The sequence below is a fragment of the Canis aureus genome, chromosome 1 (assembly GCF_053574225.1).
Source record: "Canis aureus isolate CA01 chromosome 1, VMU_Caureus_v.1.0, whole genome shotgun sequence".
Classification (NCBI taxonomy): Eukaryota; Metazoa; Chordata; class Mammalia; order Carnivora; family Canidae; genus Canis; species Canis aureus.
This window is the reverse complement of record NC_135611.1, coordinates 112,430,826-112,457,310: the sequence shown is the minus strand read 5'-3', so window position 1 is coordinate 112,457,310 and position 26,485 is coordinate 112,430,826. Positions and strand designations below refer to the sequence as shown.

General features: G+C 44.6%; 1 protein-coding gene and 1 long non-coding RNA gene across 8 annotated transcripts in view; one reads left to right on the top strand and one right to left on the bottom strand.

Annotated features, from left to right (window-relative positions):
- The window catches only part of LOC144284859 (uncharacterized), a 44,210-nt gene that overhangs the window by 17,153 nt on the left and 572 nt on the right, over nucleotides 1-26,485 (top strand). Inside the window, exon 2 of one of the 2 annotated variants that reach the window (XR_013353276.1) lies at nucleotides 524-4,959. The exons of the other annotated variant lie outside the window; for it this stretch is intronic. This is a non-coding gene — a long non-coding RNA (uncharacterized LOC144284859). Of the gene's footprint in view, nucleotides 1-523; nucleotides 4,960-26,485 lie in introns of those variants that run through there. 2 annotated transcript variants of the gene reach the window in all.
- Nucleotides 17,683-26,485, bottom strand: part of LOC144284770 (cell adhesion molecule CEACAM8-like) — a 79,473-nt gene continuing 70,670 nt past the window's right edge. For 5 of the 6 annotated variants that reach the window (XM_077849761.1, XM_077849792.1, XM_077849771.1 and 2 more), the window contains 6 exons: nucleotides 24,374-24,649; nucleotides 20,144-20,264; nucleotides 19,117-19,169; nucleotides 18,759-18,790; nucleotides 18,289-18,330; nucleotides 17,683-18,022 (listed from right to left, as the gene is read on the bottom strand). In XM_077849761.1, the coding sequence (XP_077705887.1) occupies nucleotides 17,957-18,022; nucleotides 18,289-18,330; nucleotides 18,759-18,790; nucleotides 19,117-19,169; nucleotides 20,144-20,264; nucleotides 24,374-24,649 (590 nt within the window). In that variant the 3' untranslated portion in view covers nucleotides 17,683-17,956. The remainder of the gene's footprint in view (nucleotides 18,023-18,288; nucleotides 18,331-18,758; nucleotides 18,791-19,116; nucleotides 19,170-20,143; nucleotides 20,265-24,373; nucleotides 24,650-26,485) is intronic. The other variant, XM_077849803.1, reaches the window with a different exon arrangement.

Genomic DNA, 26,485 nt, shown 5'->3' with positions numbered 1-26,485 from the left:
CAGAGGGTCTGTTGCAGAAAGGATTGAAATCAGGCTCCTGCTCCAAGTCTTTAGCCAAAGCCAGCTTAGGGGTTTCTTTTCCTGGGTGTTGCCTGGATGTCCCCCTGTCTCCTCCTGGAGGCACTGCCGGGGGCTGCACCCGGGATGCACCGGGCTCCAAAGGATGTGGGTGGCCCTGAGCCCTGGGCAGAGGTGAGGGCTGGTCAGCCCGGGGCCTGGTCCCTGTGGGTCCTAGACTGCCTGAGTCCATCCCAGGGCAGGGTGATCCTGGGAGAGGACAGGCACTGTCCAGAAGATTCCTGAGCCTGTGTCAGGAGAATTGTCCACCCAGGGATGTGTTCCCTCAGAGGAGCTCCCTGTCCTCCAGATTTCAAGGAATGATCTAGTAGTGGTCTCTTCAGACTTTGGAGGAAACGCACGTGCCTGGGGGTCTGGACACCAAATGCCCTCTCTCCCCATCACAGCCCAGGATTGGGGGCACTGCCTCCAAGTCATCTGTGTCCCTGTCTGTCCTCTGCTCTAGGCATCCCCAGAGGAACCAGGAGCTGGAGCGGCTCCACCCAGACTCAGCTGAGGGATCCCAGGGCTGCCTCTGGAAAGGGGAGGAGACCCTCAGCTCCTTGGAAACAAAGGCGGATCTTGGGTTCTCCTGTCCCACCTGCAAGGAAATGTCCCCTGGTTCCCCAGGCCTCCATGGGCTGCTGAGAAATCTTCAGGGAGACACAGCAGGGGTCTCCACAGACCAGGGGCCCTCAGGATGAGGAGCCTGGGAGCCAAGCAAGGAGGACTGCACGTGTGTGAGACTGAGGTGGGTCAGGGCCTGCTGGGCTGTGGGGCCCTGAGCAAGGCTGTTGGCTACTGAGCAGCTCTGCCGCCCTCTGCTGGACGAGGAGGGAAGGCGGGAAGACAGTCCTGCCCTGCAGTTGGCAATTTTTAGAAATTTGTACTTTAAGTAATATTTCATTTATGTATATGTAATTTTAACAACGTTATTGAGATATAGTGGACATATAGGAAACTCACCAGGGATGCCTGGGAGTTCAAGTCTGCCTTTGGCTGAGGTGATGATCTCCTGGTTCTGGATGGAGCGCCACGTGGAACTCCCTGCTCAGTTAAGATTCCGTTTCTTCTTTTGCCCCTCCCCCTTGCTCCTGCTCTCTCACCCAGTAAAGAAATAGGTTATACTCAACCTATGTAAAGTACACAGTTTATTAAGTTTTCCCGTGTACGTGCACCACAGACATCACTCCTATGGGAAGATAGTGAATATGTCCCTTCCACTCAAAAATCTCATGTCCTCTCTATTCTCTTCCTTTGGCCCCTCTTAACCCTCCTTCCACTGGTTCACATGAAACCTTACATTTGATTTTTGTTAGACATTAGTTTCAATTTTTAATTTTAAATTGAATTATATAATACAATTTGGCTCCTGAGTAGTTCTTTACTTTTGTGGTTTAAAAAAATTCACCCATTGGTACATTTGTTTTGTGGATTCACAGTTTTTTTCTCTTTACACCCTTAGTTGTATTACACTGGAAAGATGCAGAAAGGTCTTTTTCAAAAATTCATTCACTCACTTATGGACATTTATGTTGTTTGCACCTCTGGACTATTACAAGTAGACCTGCCAGGAACTTTTGCGCAGCAGTCTTTGAGATGGGTGTGTGGTCTCATTTCTCTTGGGGAGAGTTGCACCCAGGAGGGCAGTGAGGGGATCTTGAGGAGGCACATGTTTACTTTGTTGAAGAACATGCTAGATTGTTTCCCAAAGTATTGTAATTTTACTTTCTCACTAGCAATGTATGAGAGTGCCCGCTGCCCTCTTGCTCAACAACACTAATCATGGACAGTCTTTTAAATTTTTTGCCAGTCTGATGTATGAGAAGTGGCATCTCAGGGTGCTGTTTGCTTTGGTTTCAACTGTGAAAACATTTATCATTGTCTTTTATCTTCCTTTTACTTTATTAACAGGTCATATGAGATCTAGCCACTTAATAGTGTTACATTTTACCTATATACTACATCCCCCTCAACCATTCATCTACGTAGGACATTTAAGTTGTTTCCATATCTGGGCTGTTGGGAATAGTACTGTAATGAGCACTGGTGTGCTCCTATCTCCTCAAGATATTGCTTTTGATTCTTTTGAAGAATTATCTAGAAGTGGGATTGCTGGATCGTATTGTAGTTTTATCTTCAATATCTTGAGGAACCTCCATACTATTTTCCAGAGTGGCTGTAGCAGCCTGCATCCCCACAAACAGTGTATGAGGGTTCCCCTTTTTCTGCATCCTCACCAACATTTACAGTTTCCAGACTTGTTAATTTTAGCCATTCTGACTGGTGTAGGGTGATAACTCATGTGGTTTTGATTTGTATTTCCCTGATTCCAAGTAATATGGAGCAGTTTTTCTTGTGTCTCTTGGCCATTTGTAGGTCTTCTTTGGAGAAATGTCTGTTCATGTGTTCTGCCAATTTCCTGACTGGATTTTTTGTTCTCTGAGTGTTGAGTTTCATAATTTCTGTTAGATTTTGGATACCAGGCACATACTGAGAATAAATTTGCAGATATCTCTTCCATTCCGTAAGTTTCCTTTGAGTTTTGTTGTCTGTTTCCTTTCTTGTACAGAAGCTTTCTATCTTGATGCAGTCCCAAGAGTTCATTTTTGCTTTTCTTTCCCTTGTCTTTGGAGACATGCTAGCCTGTTTAAAATCAGATCATTTGTTTGTTTCGTTTTTACTATGCTGTTGTAGGAGTTCCTTATATATGTTATATATAAACCCCTTATCTGTACATGTTCTGAAAATGTTTTCGCCCATTTGCTCGGTGGCCTTTTCATTTTGTTCATGATTTCCATTGCTGTACAGAAACTGCTTAGTCTGATATAGGTCTACTTATTGATTTTCATTTCTTCTGCCTGTGCTTTTTGTGTCATATACATGAAGTCATTACCAAGAAGAATGTCATCAATCTTTTCCCCTATGTTTTCTCTTAGGAGTTTTACTATTTGGGGTCTTTAAAAAATTATTTGTTTATTCATTAAAGACAGAGAGAGAGAAAGAGAGAAAGAGAGAGAGAGAGAGAGAGAGAGGCAGAGACACAGGCAGAGGGAGAACCAGGCTCCACACAGGGAGTCCGATGTGGGACTCGATCCCAGGACTCCAGGATCACGCCCTGGACTAAAGGCAGGCACTACACTGCTGAGCCACCCAGGGATTCCCCACTGTTTAGGGTCTTATATTTAAGTCATTGTTCCAATTTGAGTTGATTTGTGTATGTGTAAAGTAAGTGTGCCATTTCATTCTTTCGCATGTGGCTATCCACATTCCCCAGCATCATTTGTTGAAGAGACTCTACTTTCCCACTGTGTATTCTTGACACCCTTATTGAAGATCCTTTGATCATACACGCATGGATGTAGTTCAAGGCTCTTTGCTTTGTTCCACTATTGTTTCCCTCTGTCAATACTGGTACCTAGCAGACAACTGGTTCTGAACTGGGTTCAGCTGCTCACACCTCAAGAATCCACACTTGAGAGACAAGTGATGGTAGATGCACTCCTTGGAGTGCTGTCACTATGCCTTACTTCTATGATGATAGCAGTTTTGCAATGTAGTTTGACATTAAGGAGAGTGATGCCTCCAGCTTCATTCTTCTTGCTCAAGTGGACTTTGGCTATTTGGTGTATTTTGCAGTTCCATTGATAATTGAGAATTGCTTTTTTTTCTCTTTGAGAAATTCTGTTGGCGAGTTGATGGGGATTACATTGCATCTGTAGGTCATGTTGAAGACTATAGATATTTTAACACAAATCTTCCAACCCATGGACACGTGATATCTTTTCATTTATTTGACTGTGTTCAATTTTTTCATCAATGTCTCATAGATTTCAGTGTGTTTATCTTTCATCTCCTTGGTTACATTTAGTCGAAATTATCTGATTGTTTCTTTTTCTTCTTTCTCCTTTTCACAGAAAACTTTGAATTCTTTTACTTAGCTGTAAACAAGTTAGTTGCAACAAAATTTCTTTTCTCCGAGGATAGCTCCCAACATGTTCTTCAACACAGGAAAACATTTACTGTTCAATTTCATTGAGAGTCTTCCACAGAAAGCATACTGATAGACTGAGACTATCACAGTGTCTGTTCCACTCTATTATTTTCAAGTATACTTGCAATTTCAAAGGTGTACCAATTCAGAGGTGTAAGAAACTTCATTGGCTTAGATGCAGAGCTTAGGAGGGTGAAGGCTGTGAATGGCTCTTTTCTTTAGTGCATGCCTGATTTTCCATTCTTCATACATAAACAGAGAGTGCCTGCTATTCCATGGACCAAAAAAGAGCAAATCTTCCAAGGAATGGAACTTACCCTGGCATTCTCTGAGGTATGAAACCAATCCAAAGCCAAATGCCAAGATACCAGCCAGTGTATTTTTGGGCAATGATCTAAACAACAGACTCTGCTTTCTTGATGATGGCAAATGGGGCCTTTGTCTTGCTTTCCATGAGTAGACACTGAAGCCACGTTGTCTATGTCTTTGCTTCTCTTGTAGTTGAGTGTACTCTGCTTATTCTTTGACCCAAAATTGTGGGGTTTGAGGATTGCCTCCCAGGCAGTGTCTCTGGTGCCCACAGAGCAGAGCTCACCTGCCTCTGCCACTACAGATGGACTATTGCCTGCCTGCAGGTGCCTGCCTCTACCCTTCATGGCACCAGCAGAACAAAGTATGTCATAGTTTCTGATACCTTTGTAAATGGGATGATTTTATTTATTTTCCAGATAGTTTGCCATATGTTCCTTGCAATGTATATTGTAAATGCACTGATATCTGTAAATTGATTTTGCATCCTGAAGCTTCTGTATTTGTTTATTTTTCTGACAGTTGTTCATGTAACCTTTAGTGTTTCTATACAAAGATCATGTCATCTACAAATAAAGACAATTTTACTTCTTCTTTTCCATCATGAATGCTTTTTTATTTCTTTCACTTGTTTATTTGCTCTGGAAAATACTCTCAGAATTATGTCAAATAGATGTGGTGATAATGAGCACCCTTGTATTGTTTCTGATTCCATAGGGAAGCTTTCCTGAAATTAAAAAATCAATGAAATGAGATGCAATCCAAACTGGAGGTACTGACGATGAGGGTTAATGAGGTGGAAGAAAGAGTGACAGACATAGAAGATAAGTTGAGGACAAGGAAGGAAGCTGGGGAGAAAAAGAGGAAAACAATTAAAAGGCCATGATGAAAGGTTAAGGGAAATAAATAATAGCCTCAGAAGGAAAAATCTACGTATAATTGTGATTCCAGAGAGCGCCAAGAGGGACAGATGGCCAGAAAGCATATTTGAACAAATCATGGGGAGGAGGGGCAAGATGGCGGAGGAGTAGGGTCTCCAAATCACCTGTCTCCACCAAATTACCTAGAAAGCCTTCCAATCATCCTGAAAATCTATGAATTCGGCCTGAGAATTAAAGAGAGAACACCTGGAATGCAACAGTGAGAAGAGTTCGCGCTTCTTTTTTTTTTTAATTTATTTTTTATTGGTGTTCAATTTACTAACATACAGAATAACCCCCAGTGCCCGTCACCCATTCACTCCCACCCCCCGCCTCCTCCCCTTCCACCACCCCTAATTCGTTTCCCAGAGTTAGCAGTCTTTACGTTCTGTCTCCCTTTCTGATATTTCCCACACATTTCTTCTCTCTTCCCTTATATTCCCTTTCACTATTATTTATATTCCCCTTCTATCAAGGTAGGAAGACGGGGGGGAAAAAGAAATAAAGAAACAAAGGCCTCCAAGGGGGAGGGGCCCCGCGAGGAGCCGGGCTGAGGCCGGGGCGAGTGTCCCCAGGACAGGAGAGCCCCGTCCCGGAGAAGCGGAGAAGCAGGAGCTGCACCAACCTTCCCGGGCGGAAAGGGGCACCCAGGGAGTTGGAGCAGGACCCAGGAGGGCGGGGATGCCCTCGGGCTCCCTGGGACAGTAACAGACACCTGTGCGCCCAGGAGAGTGCGCCGAGCTCCCTAAGGGCTGCAGCGAGCACGCGGGACCCGGAGCAGCTCGGAGGGGCTCGGGCGGTGGCTCCGTGGAGGCAGCTGCCCGGCTCCGGGAGCAGCTCCGAGGGGCTCGGGCAGAGGAGGAGGCTCCGTGTGGAGGGGGCTGCACGGTTCCAGGAGCAGCTCCGGGTGCTCGGGCGGCGGCTCCACGGAGGAGGCTGCGCGGCCCGGGAGCGCGAATCCACCAGCGCAGGCCCGGGAGCACAGGGCGCCGGGACACAGCGCAGGATCCCGCCTCCCCCGGGACAGGCAGAGGCCGGGAGGGCCCAGGACAGCAAGGACGCTCCTGTACCCGAGCTGAGCAGATCAGCGGCCCCGCCCCGGAGCCTCCAGGCCCTGCAGACAGAGAAGACAGCTCCGTAGTTACCGCGGGAGCTGAAGCCAGGTTTCCAGAGCTGGCCCCGCCACTGCGGTTGTTCTTCCTGGGGCTTCCCTGGGTAAACAACCCCCACGGAGCCCTGCACCATGCAGGGGGCAGAGCAGCTCCCCCAAGTGCTAACACCTGAAAATCAGCACAACAGGCCCCTCCCCCAGAAGAACAGCTAGACGGACAAGTTCCAGGGGAAGTCAAGGGACTTAAAGTATACAGAATCAGAAGATACTCTCCCGTAGTTCTTTTTGTTTGTTTGTTTGTTTGTTTGTTGTTGTTTTGTTTTGTTTTGCTTTTTGATTTGTTTCCTTCCCCCGTCCCTTTTTTTCTTTCTTTCTTTTTCTTTCTCTTTTTCTTCTTCTTTTTCTTTTTTTCTACCTTTTTTTTTCTCTTTCTCTTTTCTTTCCTTCTTTCTCTCCTTTTTCTCCTTTTCCCAATACAACTTGCTTTTGGCCACTCTGCACTGAGCAAAATGACTAGAAGGAAAACCTCACCTCAAAAGAAAGAATCAGAAACAGTCCTCTCTCCCACAGAGTTACAAAATCTGGATTACAATTCAATGTCAGAAAGCCAATTCAGAAGCACTATTATACAGCTACTGGTGGCTCTAGAAAAAAGCATAAAGGACTCAAGAGACTTCGTGACTGCAGAATTTAGAGCTAATCAGGCAGAAATTAAAAATCAATTGAATGAGATGCAATCCAAACTAGAAGTCCTAACGACGAGGGTTAATGAGGTGGAAAAACGAGTGAGTGACATAGAAGACAAGTTGATGGCAAAGAGGGAAACTGAGGAAAAAAGAGACAAACAATTAAAAGACCATGAAGATAGATTAAGGGAAATAAACGACAGCCTGAGGAAGAAAAACCTACGTTTAATTGGTGTTCCCGAGGGCGCCAAAAGGGCCAGAGGGCCAGAATACGAACATTTTTTAAAATTTATTTATGATAGTCACACAGAGAGAGAGAGAGAGAGAGAGAGAGGCAGAGACATAGGCAGAGGGAGAAGCAGGCTCCATGCACTGGGAGCCCAATGTATGTATTTGAACAAATTCTAGCTGAAAACTTTCCTAATCTGGGAATTGAAACAGGCATTCAGATCCAGGAAATAGAGAGATCCCCCCTAAAATCAATAAAAACCGTTCAACACCTCGACATTTAATAGTGAAGCTTGCAAATTCCAAAGATAAGGAGAAGATCCTTAAAGCAGCAAGAGACAAGAAATCCCTGACTTTTATGAGGAGGAGTATTAGGGTAACAGCAGACCTCTCCACAGAGACCTGGCAGGCCAGAAAGGGCTGGCAGGATATATTCAGGGTCCTAAATGAGAAGAACATGCAACCAAGAATACTTTATCCAGCAAGGCTCTCATTCAAAATGGAAGGAGAGATAAAGAGCTTCCAAGACAGGCAGCAACTGAAAGAATATGTGACCTCCAAACCAGCTCTGCAAGAAATTTTAAGGGGGACTCTTAAAATTCCCCTTTAAGAAGAAGTCCAGTGGAACAATCCACAAAAACAAGGACTGAATAGATATCATGATGACACTAAACTCATATCTTTCAATAGTAACTCTGAACGTGAACGGGCTCAATGACCCCATCAAAAGGCGCAGGGTTTCAGACTGGATAAGAAAGCAGGACCCATCTATTTGCTGTCTACAAGAGACTCATTTTAGACAGAAGGACACCTACAGTCTGAAAGTAAAAGATTGGAGAACCATTTACCATTGAAATGGTCCTCAAAAGAAAGCAGGGGTAGCCATCCTTATATCAAATAAACTAAAATTTACCCCGAAGACTGTAGTGAGAGATGAAGAGGGACACTATATCATACTTAAAGGATCTATCCAACAAGAGGACTTAACAATCCTCAATATATATGCCCCGAATGTGGGAGCTGCCAAATATATAAATCAATTAATAACCAAAGTGAAGAAATACTTAGATAATAATACACTTATACTTGGTGACTTCAATCTAGCTCTTTCTATACTTGATAGGTCTTCTAAACACAACATCTCCAAAGAAATGAGAGCTTTAAATGATACACTGGACCAGACGGATTCCACAGATATCTACAGAACTTTACATCCAAACTCTACTGAATACACATTCTTCTCAAGTGCCCATGGAACTTTCTCCAGAATAGACCACATACTGGGTCACAAATCGTGTCTGAACCAATACCAAAAGATTGGGATTGTCCCCTGCATATTCTCAGATCATAATGCCTTGAAATTAGAACTAAGTCAAAACAAGAAGTTTGGAAGGACCTCAAACACGTGGAGCTTAAGGACCATCCTGCTAAAAGATGAAAGGGTCAACCAGGAAATTAAGGAAAAATTAAAAAGATTCATGGAAACTAATGAGAATGAAGATACAACCGTTCAAAATCTTTGGGATGCAGCAAAAGCAGTCCTAAAGGGGAAATACATCACAATACAAGCATCCATTCAAAAACTGGAAAGAACTCAAATACAGAAGCTAACCTTACACATAAAGGAGCTAGAAAAAAAACAGCAAATAGATCCTACACCCAGGAGAAGAAGAGAGTTAATAAAGATTCGAGCAGAACTCAACAAAATCGAGACCAGAAGAACTGTGGAACAGATCAACAGAACCAGGAGTTGGTTCTTTGAAAGAATTAATAAGATAGATAAACCATTAGCCAGCCTTATTAAAAAGAAGAGAGAGAAGACTCAAATTAATAAAATCATGAATTTTATTCATGATAAGAATAGAAAGGAGAGATCACTACCAACACCAAGGAAATACAAACGATTTTAAAAACATTATGAACAGCTATACGCCAATAAATTAGGCAATCTAGAAGAAATGGACGCATTCCTGGAAAGCCACAAACTACCAAAACTGGAACAGGAAGAAATAGAAAACCTTAACAGGCCAATAACCAGGGAGGAAATTGAAGCAGTCATCAAAAACCTCCCAAGACACAAGAGTCCAGGGCCAGATGGCTTCCCAGGGGAATTTTATCAAACGTTTAAAGAAGAAACCATACCTATTCTCCTAAAGCTGTTTGGAAAGATAGAAAGAGATGGAGTACTTCCAAATTCGTTCTATGAGGCCAGCATCACCTTAATTCCAAAACCAGACAAAGACCCCACCAAAAAGGAGAATTACAGACCAATATCCCTGATGAACATGGATGCAAAAATTCTCAACAAGATACTAGCCAATAGGATCCAACAATACATTAAGAAAATTATTCACCATGACCAAGTAGGATTTATCCCTGGGACACAAGGCTGGTTCAACACCCGTAAAACAATCAATGTGATTCATCATATCAGCAAGAGAAAAACCAAGAACCATATGATCCTCTCATTAGATGCAGAGAAAGCATTTGACAAAATACAGCATCCATTCCTGATCAAAACTCTTCAGAGTGTAGGGATAGAGGGAACATTCCTCGACATCTTAAAAGCCATCTATGAAAAGCCCACAGCAAATATCATTCTCAATGGGGAAGCACTAGGAGCCTTTCCCCTAAAATTAGGAACAAGACAGGGATGTCCACTCTCACCACTGCTATTCAACATAGTACTGGAAGTCCTAGCCTCAGCAATCAGACAACAAAAAGACATTGAACAAATCATGGCTGAGAACTTCCCTAACTTGGGGAGGGAAACAGGCATTCAGATCTAGGAGATAGAGAGGCTCCCCCCCAAATCAATAAAAACCATTCAACACCTCGATATTTAATAGTGAAACTTGCAAATTCCAAAGATAAACAGAAAATCCTTAAAACAGCAAGAGACAAGAGATGCCTAACTTATATGGGGAGAAATATTAGATTAACAGCAGACCTCTCCACAGAGACCTGGCAGGCCAGAAAGGGCTGGCAGGATATCTTCAGGGTCCATGAGAAGAACATGCAGCCAAGAATACTCTATCCAGCAAGGCTCTCATTCAGAATAGAAGGAGCGATAAAGAGCTTCCAGGAAAGGGAGAAACTGAAAGAATATGTGACCACCAAACCAGCTCTGCAAGAAATATTAAGGAGGCCCCTGTAAAAGAAAGAAGAAGCCCAAGGAAATAATCCACAAAAATAGGGACTGAATAGGTATTACGATGACACTAAATTCATATCTTTCAATAGTTACTCTGAACATGAATGGGCTATATGATCCCATCAAAGGATGCAGGTATTACGATGACACTAAATTCATATCTTTCAATAGTTACTCTGAACATGAATGGGCTAAATGATCCCATCAAAGGATGCAGGGTTTCGAACTGGATAAAAAGCAAGACCCATCTCTTTGCTGTCTACAAGAGACTCATTTGAGACATAAGGACACCTCCAGCCTGAAATGAAAGGTTGGACAACCATTTAGCATTCAAATGGTCCTCAAAAGAAACCTGGGGTAGCGGTCCTTATATCACACAAATTAAAGTTTATCCCAAAGACTGTAGTAAGAGTTCGAGAGGAACATTATATCATAATTAAAGGGTCTATCCAACAAGAAGACCTAACAATCATGAATATTTTTTTTAATTTATTTTTTATTGGTGTTCAATTTACCAACATACAGAATAACCCCCAGTATCCATCACCCATTCACTCCCAACCCCCGCCCTCCTCCCCTTCTACCACCCCTAGTTCGTTTCCCAGAGTTAGGAGTCTTTACGTTCTGTCTCCCTTTCTGATATTTCCCACACATTTCTTCTCCCTTCCCTTATATTCCCTTTCACTATTATTTATATTCCCGAAATGAATGAGAACATACAATGTTTGTCCTTCTCCGACTGACTTACTTCACTCAGCATAATACCCTCCAGTTCCATCCACGTTGAAGCAAATGGTGGGTATTTGTCATTTCTAATAGCTGAGTAATATTCCAGTGTATACATAAACCACATCTTCTTTATCCATTCATCTTTCGATGGACACCGAGGCTCCTTCCACAGTTTGGCTATTGTGGCCATTGCTGCTATAAACATCGGGGTGCAGGTGTCCCTGCGTTTCATTGCATCTGTATCTTTGGGGTAAATCCCCAACAATGCAATTGCTGGGTCATAGGGCAAGTATATTTTTAACTCTTTGAGGAACCTCCACACAGTTTTCCAGAGTGGCTGCACCAGTTCACATTCCCACCAACAGTGCAAGAGGGTTCCCTTTTCTCCACATCCTCTCCAACATTTGTTGTTTCCTGCCTTGTTAATTTTCCCCATTCTCACTGGTGTGAGGTGGTATCTCATTGTGGTTTTGATTTGTATTTCCCTGATGGCAAGTGGTGCAGAGCATTTTCTCATGTGCATGTTGGCCGTGTCTATGTCTTCCTCTGTGAGATTTCTCTTCATGTCTTTTGCCCATTTCATGATTGGATTGTTTGTTTCTTTGGTGTTGAGTTTAATAAGTTCTTTATAGATCTTGGAAACTAGCCCTTTATCTGATATGCCATTTGCAAATATCTTCTCCCATTCTGTAGGTTGTCTCTTAGTTTTGTTGACTGTATCCTTTGCTGTGCAAAAGCTTATCTTGATGAAGTCCCAATAGTTCATTTTTGCTTTTGTTTCTTTTGCCTTCGTGGATGTGTCTTGCAAGAAGTTACTGTGGCCGAGTTCAAAAAGGGTGTTGCCTGTGTTCTTCTCTAGGATTTTGATGGAATCTTGTCTCACATTTAGATCTTTCATCCATTTTGAGTTTATCTTTGTGTATGGTGAAAGAGAGTGGCCTAGTTTCATTCTTCTGCATGTGGCTGTCCAATTTTCCCAGCACCATTTATTGAAGAGACTGTCTTTCCTCCAATGGATAGTCTTTCCTCCTTTATCGAATATTAGTTGCCCATAAAGTTCAGGGTCCACTTCTGGATTCTCTATTCTGTTCCATTGATCTATGTGTCTGTTTTTGTGCCAGTACCACACTGTCTTGATGATCACAGCTTTGTAGTACATCCTGAAATCTGGCATTGTGATGCCCCCAGATATGGTTTTTTTTTTTTTAAATTCCCCTGGCTATTTGGGGTCTTTTCTGATTCCACACAAATCTTAAAATAATTTGTTCTAACTCTCTGAAGAAAGTCCATGGTATTTTGATAGGATTGCATTAAATGTGTACATTGCCCTGGGTAACATTGACATTTTCACAATATTAATTCTGCCAATCCATGAGCATGGAATATTTTTCCATCTCTTTGTGTCTTCCTCAATTTCTTTCAGAAGTGCTCTATAGTTTTTAGGGTATAGATCCTTTACATCTTTGGTTAGGTTTATTCCTAGGTATCTTATGCTTTTGGGTGCAATTGTAAACGGGATTGACTCCTTAATTTCTCTTTCTTCAGTCTCATTGTTAGTGTATAGAAATGCCACTGATTTCTGGGCATTGATTTTGTATCCTGCCACGCTACCAAATTGCTGTGTAAGTTCCAGCAATCTTGGGGTGGAGACTTTTGGGTTTTCTATGTAGAGTATCATGTCATCAGCAAAGAGGGAGAGTATGACTTCTTCTTTGCCAATTTGAATGCCTTTAATGTCTTTTTGTTGTCTGATTGCTGAGGCTAGGACTTCCAGTACTATGTTGAATAGCAGTAGTGAGAGTGGACATCCCTGTCTTGTTCCTGATCTTAGGGGAAAGACTCCCAGGGTTTCCCCATTGAGAATGATATTTGCTGTGGGCTTTTTGTAGATGGCTTTTAAGATGTTGAGGAATGTTCCCTCTATCCCTACACTCTGAAGAATTTTGATCAGAAATGGATGCTGTATTTTGTCAAATGCTTTCTCTGCATCTAATGAGAGGATCATATGGTTCTTGGTTTTTCTCTTGCTGATATGATGAATCACATTGATTGTTTTACGGGTGTTGAACCAGCTTTGTGTCCCGGGGATAAATCCTACTTGGTCATGGTGAATAATTTTCTTAATGTATTGTTGGATCCTATTGGCCAGTATCTTGTTGAGAATTTTTGCATCCATGTTCATCAGGGATATTGGTCTGTAATTCTCCTTTTTGGTGGGGTCTTTGTCTGGTTTTGGAATTAAGGTGATGCTGGCCTCATAGAACGAATTTGGAAGTACTCCATCTCTTTCTATCTTTCCAAACAGCTTTAGGAGAATAGGTATGGTTTCTTCTTTAAACGTTTGATAAAATTCCCCTGGGAAGCCATCTGGCCCTGGACTCTTGTGTCTTGGGAGGTTTTTGATGACTGCTTCAATTTCCTCCCTGGTTATTGGCCTGTTAAGGTTTTCTATTTCTTCCTGTTCCAGTTTTGGTAGTTTGTGGCTTTCCAGGAATGCGTCCATTTCTTCTAGATTGCCTAATTTATTGGCGTATAGCTGTTCATAATGTTTTTAAAATCGTTTGTATTTCCTTGGTGTTGGTAGTGATCTCTCCTTTCTATTCTTATCATGAATAAAATTCATGATTTTATTAATTTGAGTCTTCTCTCTCTTCTTTTTAATAAGGCTGGCTAATGGTTTATCTATCTTATTAATTCTTTCAAAGAACCAACTCCTGGTTCTGTTGATCTGTTCCACAGTTCTTCTGGTCTCGATTTTGTTGAGTTCTGCTCGAATCTTTATTAACTCTCTTCTTCTCCTGGGTGTAGGATCTATTTGCTGTTTTTTTTCTAGCTCCTTTATGTGTAAGGTTAGCTTCTGTATTTGAGTTCTTTCCAGTTTTTGAATGGATGCTTGTATTGTGATGTATTTCCCCTTTAGGACTGCTTTTGCTGCATCCCAAAGATTTTGAACGGTTGTATCTTCATTCTCATTAGTTTCCATGAATCTTTTTAATTTTTCCTTAATTTCCTGGTTGACCCTTTCATCTTTTAGCAGGATGGTCCTTAAGCTCCACGTGTTTGAGGTCCTTCCAAACTTCTTGTTTTGACTTAGTTCTAATTTCAAGGCATTATGATCTGAGAATATGCAGGGGACAATCCCAATCTTTTGGTATTGGTTCAGACACGATTTGTGACCCAGTATGTGGTCTATTCTGGAGAAAGTTCCATGGGCACTTGAGAAGAATGTGTATTCAGTAGAGTTTGGATGTAAAGTTCTGTAGATATCTGTGGAATCCGTCTGGTCCAGTGTATCATTTAAAGCTCTCATTTCTTTGGAGATGTTGTGTTTAGAAGACCTATCAAGTATAGAAAGAGCTAGATTGAAGTCACCAAGTATAAGTGTATTATTATCTAAGTATTTCTTCACTTTGGTTATTAATTGATTTATATATTTGGCAGCTCCCACATTCGGGGCATATATATTGAGGATTGTTAAGTCCTCTTGTTGGATAGATCCTTTAAGTATGATATAGTGTCCCTCTTCATCTCTCACTACAGTCTTCGGGGTAAATTTTAGTTTATTTGATATAAGGATGGCTACCCCTGCTTTCTTTTGAGGACCATTTCAATGGTAAATGGTTCTCCAATCTTTTACTTTCAGACTGTAGGTGTCCTTCTGTCTAAAATGAGTCTCTTGTAGACAGCAAATAGATGGGTCCTGCTTTCTTATCCAGTCTGAAACCCTGCGCCTTTTGATGGGGTCATTGAGCCCGTTCACGTTCAGAGTTACTATTGAAAGATATGAGTTTAGTGTCATCATGATATCTATTCAGTCCTTGTTTTTGTGGATTGTTCCACTGGACTTCTTCTTAAAGGGGAATTTTAAGAGTCCCCCTTAAAATTTCTTGCAGAGCTGGTTTGGAGGTCACATATTCTTTCAGTTGCTGCCTGTCTTGGAAGCTCTTTATCTCTCCTTCCATTTTGAATGAGAGCCTTGCTGGATAAAGTATTCTTGGTTGCATGTTCTTCTCATTTAGGACCCTGAATATATCCTGCCAGCCCTTTCTGGCCTGCCAGGTCTCTGTGGAGAGGTCTGCTGTTACCCTAATACTCCTCCTCATAAAAGTCAGGGATTTCTTGTCTCTTGCTGCTTTAAGGATCTTCTCCTTATCTTTGGAATTTGCAAGCTTCACTATTAAATGTCGAGGTGTTGAACGGTTTTTATTGATTTTAGGGGGGATCTCTCTATTTCCTGGATCTGAATGCCTGTTTCAATTCCCAGATTAGGAAAGTTTTCAGCTAGAATTTGTTCAAATACATACATTGGGCTCCCAGTGCATGGAGCCTGCTTCTCCCTCTGCCTATGTCTCTGCCTCTCTCTCTCTCTCTCTCTCTGTGTGACTATCATAAATAAATTTTAAAAAATGTTCGTATTCTGGCCCTCTGGCCCTTTTGGCGCCCTCGGGAACACCAATTAAACGTAGGTTTTTCTTCCTCAGGCTGTCGTTTATTTCCCTTAATCTATCTTCATGGTCTTTTAATTGTTTGTCTCTTTTTTCCTCAGTTTCCCTCTTTGCCATCAACTTGTCTTCTATGTCACTCACTCGTTTTTCCACCTCATTAACCCTCGTCGTTAGGACTTCTAGTTTGGATTGCATCTCATTCAATTGATTTTTAATTTCTGCCTGATTAGCTCTAAATTCTGCAGTCACGAAGTCTCTTGAGTCCTTTATGCTTTTTTCTAGAGCCACCAGTAGCTGTATAATAGTGCTTCTGAATTGGCTTTCTGACATTGAATTGTAATCCAGATTTTGTAACTCTGTGGGAGAGAGGACTGTTTCTGATTCTTTCTTTTGAGGTGAGGTTTTCCTTCTAGTCATTTTGCTCAGTGCAGAGTGGCCAAAAGCAAGTTGTATTGGGAAAAGGAGAAAAAGGAGAGAAAGAAGGAAAGAAAAGAGAAAGAGAAAAAAAAAGGTAGAAAAAAAGAAAAAGAAGAAGAAAAAGAGAAAGAAAAAGAAAGAAAGAAAAAAAGGGACGGGGGAAGGAAACAAATCAAAAAGCAAAACAAAACAAAACAACAACAAACAAACAAACAAACAAACAAAAAGAACTACGGGAGAGTATCTTCTGATTCTGTATACTTTAAGTCCCTTGACTTCCCCTGGAACTTGTCCGTCTAGCTGTTCTTCTGGGGGAGGGGCCTGTTGTGCTGATTTTCAGGTGTTAGCACTTGGGGGAGCTGCTCTGCCCCCTGCATGGTGCAGGGCTCCGTGGGGGTTGTTTACCCAGGGAAGCCCCAGGAAGAACAACCGCAGTGGCGGGGCCAGCTCTGGAAACCTGGCTTCAGCTCCCGCGGTAACTACGGAGCTGTCTTCTCTGTCTGCAGGGCCTGGAGGCTCCGGGGCGGGGCCGCTGATCTGCTCAGCTCGGGTACAGGAGCGTCCTTGCTGTCCTGGGCCCTCCCGGCCTCTGCCTGTCCCGGGGGAGGCGGGATCCTGCGCTGTGTCCCGGCGCCCTGTGCTCCGGGGCCTGCGCTGTTGGATTCGCCCTCCCGCACCGCAGCCCTCTCCGCGGAGCCGCCGCCGAGCCCCTCCAAGCTGCTCCCGGAGCCGCGCAGCCCTCTCCGCACGGAGCCTCCTCCTCTGCCCGAGCCCCTCGGAGCTGCTCCCGGAGCCGGGCAGCTGCCTCCACGGAGCCACCGCCCGAGCCCCTCCGAGCTGCTCCGGGTCCCGCGTGCGCGCTGCAGCCCTTAGGGAGCTCGGCGCACTCTCCTGGGCGCACAGGTGTCTGTTACTGTCCCAGGGAGCCCGAGGGCATCCCCGCCCTCCTGGGTCCTGCTCCAACTCCCTGGGTGCCCCTTTTCGCCCGCAAGATTGGTGCTGCTCTTGCTTCTCCCTGACGCGGCTCTCCTGTCCTGGGGACACTCGCCCCGGCCTCAGCCCGGCTCCTCGCGGGGCCCCTCCCCCTTGGAGGCGTTTTGTTTCTTTATTTCTCTTTTCCCGTCTTCCTACCTTGATAGAAGCGCGAACTCTTCTCACTGTAGCATTCCAGGTGTTCTCTCTTTAATTCTCAGGCCGAATTCATAGATTTTCAGGATAATTTTTTTTTAAATATTTTTTTCTTTATTTATTTATGATAGTCACACAGAGAGAGAGAGAGAGAGAGAGGCAGAGACACAGGCAGAGGGAGAAGCAGGCTCCATGCACCTGGAGCCCGACGTGGGATTCGATCCTGGGTCTCCAGGATCGCGCCCTGGGCCAAAGGCAGGCGCCAAACCGCTGCGCCACCCAGGGATCCCGATTTTCAGGATAATTTGAAGGTTTTCTAGGTAATTTGGTGGGGACAGGTGATTTGGGGACCCTACTCTTCCGCCATCTTGCCCTTCCTCTCTATTCTTTTTTAAAGTAAATTCCTATGGGATCCCTAGGACACTGACCCAGCCAGGTGTCCCTGGGTAAATTTCTGCTAATTGCCATTCACACACACACACACACACACACACACACAAAGGGTAAAAGAAGGGAAGATTCCTCTTTATTCAGATCTTCTTGACATGTCTCCGGTGAGTCAGGGGTAAGGAAACTTTCCCTGGGAACCTATACTTCCTGGGAGATGCAGGCCTTTGTTTCAGGCAAGCCTGTGGATCTCCAGAGAACATGTGGTATCCAACCCTGGGTCCATGTCCCTGATTGTCCTCAAGGCTTAGAACTGGTTCTCTGGCTCAGGCTGCAGCTTCTGACCCCACCTAGGGTCTGGTTGATAGGAAGGAGAAGTGTCATGAGGAAATTAGGAAGCCACTTCTGCTTTGTGGTTGATCTGGCAGTAAATGTTTTTCTCAGGGTGTTGTAATTCCTGTAAAACAAGAAGAGGCCTCTGAGCTCCTGTAACCTTCTGTGAACATATCTGTGTGACTTTCAGGTTCTAGTCCCACCTGGCCACTCTCTGGGGCCTTGGCCATGAGGCATGTTTCTGCCTCAGGCCCCTTCTTCCCCCTACTACCCCCTGTTCCCCTTGCTCTTCTATTTTCTGAAACTGAGAGCACAGCCTAGGGCAGGCTTGGGCAAACCCACGGCCCCTTTGGGCTTCAGGGACCAGAACATTCAATTGCCCACACTCACCTGGTACATAGGAACTGCTGCTGTGGAGCTGGGCAGGGAGTCCTAACAGGAGAGAATGGGTGTTGGTAGCAGAGAGGAAGGGTCATTTCTCTACAGGAGTGACCAGTTCCGCCTCTTGAACAGCATTCTACAAATCTTTTGACCCATAACCCTCTCCCAGACCACTCCCCACTGTACTCCCTGCACCATTCCTGTTAGCCCAGGACCCCTGGGGCCCACCCAGCCCATGGCTGGAATCCAGGGTTCAACTTTGGCTATCTCAGGGGAATAAGAAATCTCAGGCCGGGGGAGGGGGGATGCTGGATCCTGCCTCAGAAGAGGTACATTCCTGGCCAGAATGGGACTTGCCTTGTCCGGGCTAGTCTGGGGGAGGCAGTGCATGCAAATGAAGCTAAATTGTTTGCTGGTCCTACCTTAAGCTGAGACAACCTGGATCCCAGTGAAAAGAGTAGGAGAAGGAGTGAACTTACCGGGTATGTGCACCTGATGGCTGCACCATGGCCTGGGGGCAGAGATAGAGGTCAGCACCCAGAGTTGTAAAGAAGCTTGGGCCTACCATCCCAGGCAGGGACAGGTCCTGAGCTCTCAGGGTCCAGGGAAGAAGAAGCACCTCCCAGGGAGAGACCCATGGGCCATTTAGAGCACAGTGAGTGCCAGGTTATGACCCATGATCCAAACTCCAGAAGTCAGGGAATATGGACAGTAGAGTTCGCCTGTGGTGAAGCCCCAGAGAAAGGGTCAGAAACCCCATGGGGTGACTCTAGGAGTGGACACTGTGGGGCGGGACTATAGAGCTCCTAGACATGCCTGGGCTGAAAAGATACTCACCGGGGGTGGATGCTGGGCTCCGGAGTTCTTTGAGATCACAGCAGGGACTGACCCTAAGAAAGATCAGGCTTAAGTGTGAGGGTTGCAGGGCGAGGTCGCAGTTTTGTTGTTATAGTTGGGGATAAGGAGGAGAGTCAATCAGGCAGGAGTTACAGAAACCCTCTCTCCACCACTGTTGTTTAGCAGGGCAAGGGCCCAGGAGAGGGGATAAGGAAAGGCGTTGGAGCAAGTCTGTTCTGGCCCAGATACGAAGCCTTAGAGGTTGATGGTATCTAGGAGAACGTGTTCTGAAAAGCGATGAACCACCCAGGAAAGATATAAAACATGAGGATTTGAATGTGTAGAAGGGGCAAGGCTGCAGTGTCATGTTCAGGACATGTTGGGAACCCTGGGGATGCTGGATCCCTGAATGTGGGGCCCCTGCTGTGTAATTCCCTCGCCCCCTAAGGCCAGGAGATGCTGTATGTGACAATGACCCATCCTCTATCTCCATCTTCCTGGAAGAGGCATAAAGTACATCCCAGGACCTTCCCTAGGTGATCCCAGGTTCTCTGGTCTCACACAAGTGAGCGTGGTGCTGTCATGGTTCCTGCAACTGTAATTTGGGGTGACCATCCTACATGCCCTGTCAGGTTCTTCCACTCTGCTGTGTGAGCTTCCCCAGGACCTCCCTTACATCCTGAGGCTGCAAATCCCCCCCACAGGACTCGTGGACTTAAATAAACCAAGAGAAATGCCCTTTATTGAGCCCTTACTCCTGTCAGCACTGCTGTAGATTTGCCAAGTGAACCAGGACCACCCTGAGGAGCTGTTCCCCAATTGTGTCTAATTTACAACCAACGAGGCTGTGAAGGAAGCATCCAGGACTGCAGCTGGTGAGGAAGGAGCCAGATGGAATGAGAGGGACAATCCAGGGGGCAGTTGGGAGCCCTGGAGGAGCCACCGGAATCCTAGGTCAGGACTGGCTCTCCCTCCTGCCTGGAAGTCAGCTGTGGGACAGGATCAGCTGTGAGAAATGCCATCATACCTTCCACTCCTTGTGTGGAGCAGGAGACACCCCAGGGCAGCCATGAGTGCTAGTCCGAGCAGAACCCCGAGTGCAATGCCAATGATGGACCCCAAACGGAGGCCTGTGCTGTTTCTTTTGTCTGAAATATGTAAAAAGGGAAGGGAAGGTGTATGAGTAAAATCTGGGGATACCACGAGGGGCAAAGAAGGAAGGGCCTGCTTATGGAGGAAGTGAAGGCCACTGAGGTCTGGGTGGTTGTCACCACAGAGTCCTCACTCCCAGACTGCTGCATCACATCTCTTCTTCAGATGAAACCATGAAATTTCTCTAATTCTCATGTTGTCCCCCACCAGTACCACCATTCTGTTCATCTTCCTATCACAAAATGCTTCTCCCCTGTGTCTTCCCTTTCATTCTCATTGATGCTCCTACAGGGAGACCCTTATCTGTCCACTCAACGCTGATTAAAGGGAATAACATTAGCTGATGACTTCTGAGGGCAGTTCTGTGTAAAGCACTTTGGATATACTTTATATTTAATCTCATCTGCTTCTCTGCTCTTGAGGGTGTAATCCCCACTGTGCAAAATGAGCGTCTAAGTGTGGAAAGGGCTTAACTAAATCAGTGAAGGTCACAGACCTGTAATGTGAGAAGACAACAGTGAATCCCAATTCCACGTGATATTACAGCTAGTAACAAAAAGGTTAATGACAAAAAACATAATAGCTGCTAAATTTGATTGAGTCCCAAATTTGTGTATGAAGCTGTCTCAGGAATTCATCTCATGAGCTCATATTAACAACCCTCACAACAGCCTTAAGATCCAGCTGTTGTTTCCACTTTTATATATGAGAACACTCAGGCTCAGGAGCTTGAGTGTCTTTCCCAAGGTCCGACAGCTGGTACATATCAGAACCAAAAGGCTACAAGATTATTCTTAGTCTGGTTATCTTATCCACAAAGTCCTACAGGCCTACACTTCCTGCAGGTCTTTATCCATCCCATGCCAGGAAAATATACAGGAAGGAAAGTGGAGGAGTTGAAGGTCACTCATAGCTCACAGTCACTCTGAGGGGATCACTTTAGCTGGAACTAACCAGGTTGGAGACCTCACACTGGTAATTCCCAGCAGCCTCCCTCCTGACAGGCCTTATGGGCAGGGTACTGTTGACCCGAGACAGCTCTATCCACTCTATGAGCTTTAGATTCTGCCCATTGAAGAACCACTGGATGGAACCCCAGTGTTATTTGTGGAGCAGATCAGGACCACAGAGTCTTTCTGTTCTATGGCATTGGCATTATGTTCTATGTCTATGGCATTTCTGGCCTAGAGAGAGGGCTGGTTCACTGGCTCTGTGGAGAAACAGAGGTAATGGAAGGAGCATGAGCCTGGAGCTTGGGCCTATGCTCTTTCCTCTGAGATCTTGGCCAACCTAAGGCCACAGTGAGCTATGTAATGGTGACTCGGGGAATGGCTCTGCTATCTGCAGAAGGATGAGTGTCTTTGTTCAACTGTTGAATGTAAGGAGAGGGCTATGCCTCCCCCTCTGGCCCTCACATGCCTCATTCACGTGTCTGCTCCGACTGGACAGCTCTGTAGTATCAGCAGCAGGAACATCTCCTATATCCATGTGTCCATAATCCTCATAATTGGGTGGCATTTTCCCCCCCATGGATTCGTTTCTTCAATTTTTGTGACTTTAAAAGTCAAGCCTCTTTCCTTACATACCTTTCATGGGGGAGGAAGACTCACAACCCTTCCCTCTCTGTGTCCAAGGCAGCTTTATGGAAAATAGGGAAGGCAATTTACTAAGGAATGAGACAGGCTTCATAGCCTAGGATTCAAAAAGTTTTCAATCTACAGGATTTCTTACTCTGAAGCTTTTCACTTCCAGATCTGTGGATTGACTCTCATGGCGAAAACCTCCTGTAGAGAAGTGGTTTACTGTATACAGAATACTAGCACCATTAGGAATACAAGAAACTACCACATCATAATAAAGATATATATGTAGGGATCCCTGGGTGGCGCAGTGGTTTAGCGCCTGCCTTTTGCCCAGGGCACGATCCTGGAGACCCGGGATCGAGTCCCATGTCGAGCTCCCGGTGCATGGAGCCTGCTTCTCCCTCTGCCTGTGTCTCTGCCTCTCTCTCTCTCTCTCTCTCTCTCTCTCTCACTGTGTACCTATCATGAATAAATAAAATAAAATAAAATAAATTAAAAAAATATATATGAAATGCCCGTAGCTAGCATCATACTCTATGATGAAACACTGAAAATATTTCTTCTAGATTACATAGAAGATACATATACCATTTAAACAAGGTGTAATCAACAGAGTTCAGAAATCCAAGTCAAAATAATTAGAAGGAAAAAACAGAATGCAGCCAATTGGAAAGAAATAAGTACAATTATGTCTGTTTGCAGATGATATGAGATTATATGTCCAAAGACATAAAGATCCCCCTGAAAACTGTCAAACTCATAAATAATTTCAATAAATTTGCAGGATACAAAATCAACATACAAAATCTCTCTGTTGTTAGCATTAACAACAAACTATCCCCAAAAGAAATTAAAAGAAATGTCTGTTCATGTGTTCTTTACATTTCTTAACTGGATTCTTTGGTTTTTGGTTGTTGAGTTTGAAAAGTTCTTTATATATCTTGGATACTAGCCCTTTATCTGAAGTGCTATTTGCCAATACCTTCTCCCATTCTGTAGGGACTTTGTTGGGTTTTGTCAACTGTTTGCTGTGCAAAGCTTTGTATCTCAATGAAGTCCCAATAGTTCCTTTTTGTTTTTGTTTCCATTACCTCTAGAGATGCGTCTAGCAGAAAGTTCTGTGGCCAAGGTCAAAGAGGTTGCTGCCTGTGTTCTCCTCTAGGAATTGATGGATTCCTGTCTCATGATTAGGTCTTTGATCCATTTTAAGTTTATCTTGGTATATGGTATAAGATAATGGTCCGGTTTCAATTTTTCTATATATGACTTTCAAATTTTCCAAACACCATTCCTTGAGGAGACTGTCTTTTTTCCATTGGATATTCACAAACAGACATTTCTCCAAAGAATCCATACAAATAGCCAACAGAGACATGAAAAAAAATGCTCCACATCACTTGGTATCATGGAAATACAAGTAAAACCACAATGAGATATCACCTCACGGCCATCAGAATGGTCACATTAACAAGTCAGGAAACAGCAAATGTTGGTGAGGGTGCAGAGAAAGGGGAGGACTCGTACACTGTTTGTGGGGATGCAGGCTGGTACAGCCACTCTGGAAAGTAGCATGGAGATTCCTCAAGAAGTTAAATATAGAGATACCTCATGACCCACCAATGCACTACTAGTTATTTCCCCGAAGGACACTAATGTTGTGATCTGAAGGGACCTGCACTCCAATGTTTACAGCAATAATATACAGAGTAGCCCAACTGTGGAAAGAGCCCAGATATCCATTGGTAGATGAATGCATAAAGAAGGTATTGGAAAATAGCATACATATATATATATATATTCATATATATGAATAAAAAGTTATATATATGTATATATGCAGGATGAAATATTACCGAGCCATCAGAGGGATGAAATTTTAACATTTATATCAATGGAGATGGAACTGGGGAGTATTATACTGAGCAAAATGAATCAATCAAATACAGACAATTATCATAGTTTTACTTATGAAGAAATCCAGACACACACACACACACACACACACACACACACAAAACAAATATTGTTATGGTTCCACTTATACAAGGTACTTAGAATAATCACAGTCATAAGCGAGAGCAGGCAGGGTGGTGGTTACTACACTTAGGGGCAGGAGTGTTTAATGGATGGTGGTGATGGTTGCACAAAAATACAAATATTATATTATATATTTATATTATATATTATATTATATATTATATATTATTATATTCTCCCTGGGAAGATAACTCTACCAATGATGAGCAAATGATAGAAGGCCCAGAGGGCAGGAGAGCAGAATAGAAACAGAGACCATTTCAGTAAACAGAATGGGAGTGTGGTGAAGACCTAAGTCTCTGAATCAAATACACTTAGTTTCTAATCCTAGGTCTGGCTTTTACTGTGTGACCTTACACAAGATTCCTTTCTTCCTCAATAACCATTTTTTTGTGTGGTAAAATATACGTAAGTTTTATCCTTTTAACCATTTTAGGTATACAGTTCAGTAGTATTACTATAACACAGGACAAGGTGTCATTTACCTTCCACATCCAGCCTGACAGGGTCACTTTTGCGGAACCTGACCGGATTGAAGACCTTACACTCGTATTTCCTGGCATCCTCCTTCCTGACAGGGTCTATGGTGAGGGTGCTGTTGTCCTGGGACAGCTTCTTCCTATCCGTGAGCATTAGAATCTGGCCATTGAAGAGCCACTGGATAGAGACCCCAGTGTTACTTGAGGAGCAGGTCAGGACCACAGAGTCATCTTCTGTGACTGTGGTGTTGCTGGCAGTGAGAAGGGGTTGGGACATTGACTCTGTGGAGAAACAGAGGAGGTGACAGCATGAGAGTGGGCCTGTGGTCTGGCGACCCAGCAAGCTCTGTCAAGGTGCCCCTGAGGATGGCCCTGCCTCCTGCACAAGGTTGAGTGTCTGTTCAGGTGGCAGTCTGTCAGGACAGGGCTGTCCCTCTAACAAGGGCCCTCTGTCATGTGTCTGCTCTTCCTGGATATCTCTGTACCGTCAGCACCAGGAACCTTCTAAATCTCCATGTGCAGCATCCTCAACATCAGGGGGAATTTTATAGCCACTGGCTTCCTGGGAACATTTCCTGAGCTTTCTGAAAAGATCAGGCCCTCTCTCTAGTATGGTAGCTTTACATAGAAAGGGAAGGCATTTATTTCTCTTTTGTGAAACAATTAATTAGAAAATGAGAACAGCCCGGCCAGTCTTTCTGAGCTTAGGTTTGGAGAAGCTCCAATCTAAAGGGTTTCTCAATCTGAATAAGACTTTTACTTTCTGCCTGTGGATTGACTATTACAGGGAGAACCTCTTTAGAGTAGTGGTCACAGTTTTCACAGAAGGCTGGTACTCTTAGCTGTGGGTATAAATATGTACTTTGGCACTGCTCCTTCTGTGCCATGAAGGGATGTCATGGGGGCATCTACCTATATTGCAGTGGGCACCATTATGCAGTGTTCTCTCAGTGGGGGATCAAATGTGCTGGGATCATACAGTGTTAGAGAACTGGGAGACTGCAGAGTCAGGACACAGTAGAGGGGCTGCATCAGGGCTCTCTCTTTCCCGTTTCCCAGTGGCCTCACTGCATGGAGGCTCTGGTACAACTGGAGACACAGTTTGGCCAGATTACAGACAGGGTTGAATGGGAGGGTGGCATCCAGGTTATTTAGTGGTTAAGTGTCTGCCTTTGACTCAGGTCATGATCCCAGGGTCTGAGGAAGTCTGGGGAACCACTGGGAAGAAAGAGTTTCACCAGGAGGAGGATATGAGTCAGGAGTAAAAGACACGAAATGAGCCCATCATCCTTTGGGGACTGCAAACCTGCCCCTACTGCCTTTGACTCCCTGGATGAGTCACGTCGAGAGTAGATCAAGGGACCACATGACCCTGTCATGTGTGTTCCACTTGTTAGTGTCATGGAGGGAAAGAGCCCTGGATGAGGGCACAGTGAAAGCTCATTCTCCTGGTGACCTGGGCAAGCTGGCTCCTCACGGAACCTAGCAGACACTGCTGCTCTGATTTCTGTGTCCTCCAGGCAATAGCCTGGGAGGGTGGGCCTGGTCACAGGGCTTAGCAGAAGAATCCACGGAAGGCTTAAGGGTTGAGGGAGCTGCACAGAGCAGGACTAGTCCCAGCTGAAGAGGAGGAGGAGGAGGAGGAAGATGAAGGACATGGAAGGAGCAGGGAGCCAGAAATGTCCCAGGCTGTGAGCAGGGCGGGTGACAAGTGACTTCAAAGCCTCCAGGCAGAAAGAGACCACAACTGACCCGGGGCAGGGCCAAGGCAGCCCTGCAAAGCCTCCCATGGTGGAGCAACAACACAGGCATCAGGAGACTCTTCTCTGGGAGTGGCCTGAGGGGCTGGTGTCAGAGGGACAGAACATGGCTCTCAGCCCCTGAATGGACAGGGAACAGGTATGGCCAGGACCTCCTATGACTCTGCCCAGGGTCCAGATTTGAAGAGATTGGGAATCATTCATTCATTCCTTTTCTCCTTCATGAAAGAGCAATTGAGATGTTGGGCCCTGTGCGAGCTCAGGGTACATGGTCAGGAGAGGGCGGAGTCCTTTCCCTTACACGCCCCTGGGATCACACCAACACATCGGGAAACAGTGAGTCCTGGTCCAGTGCAGG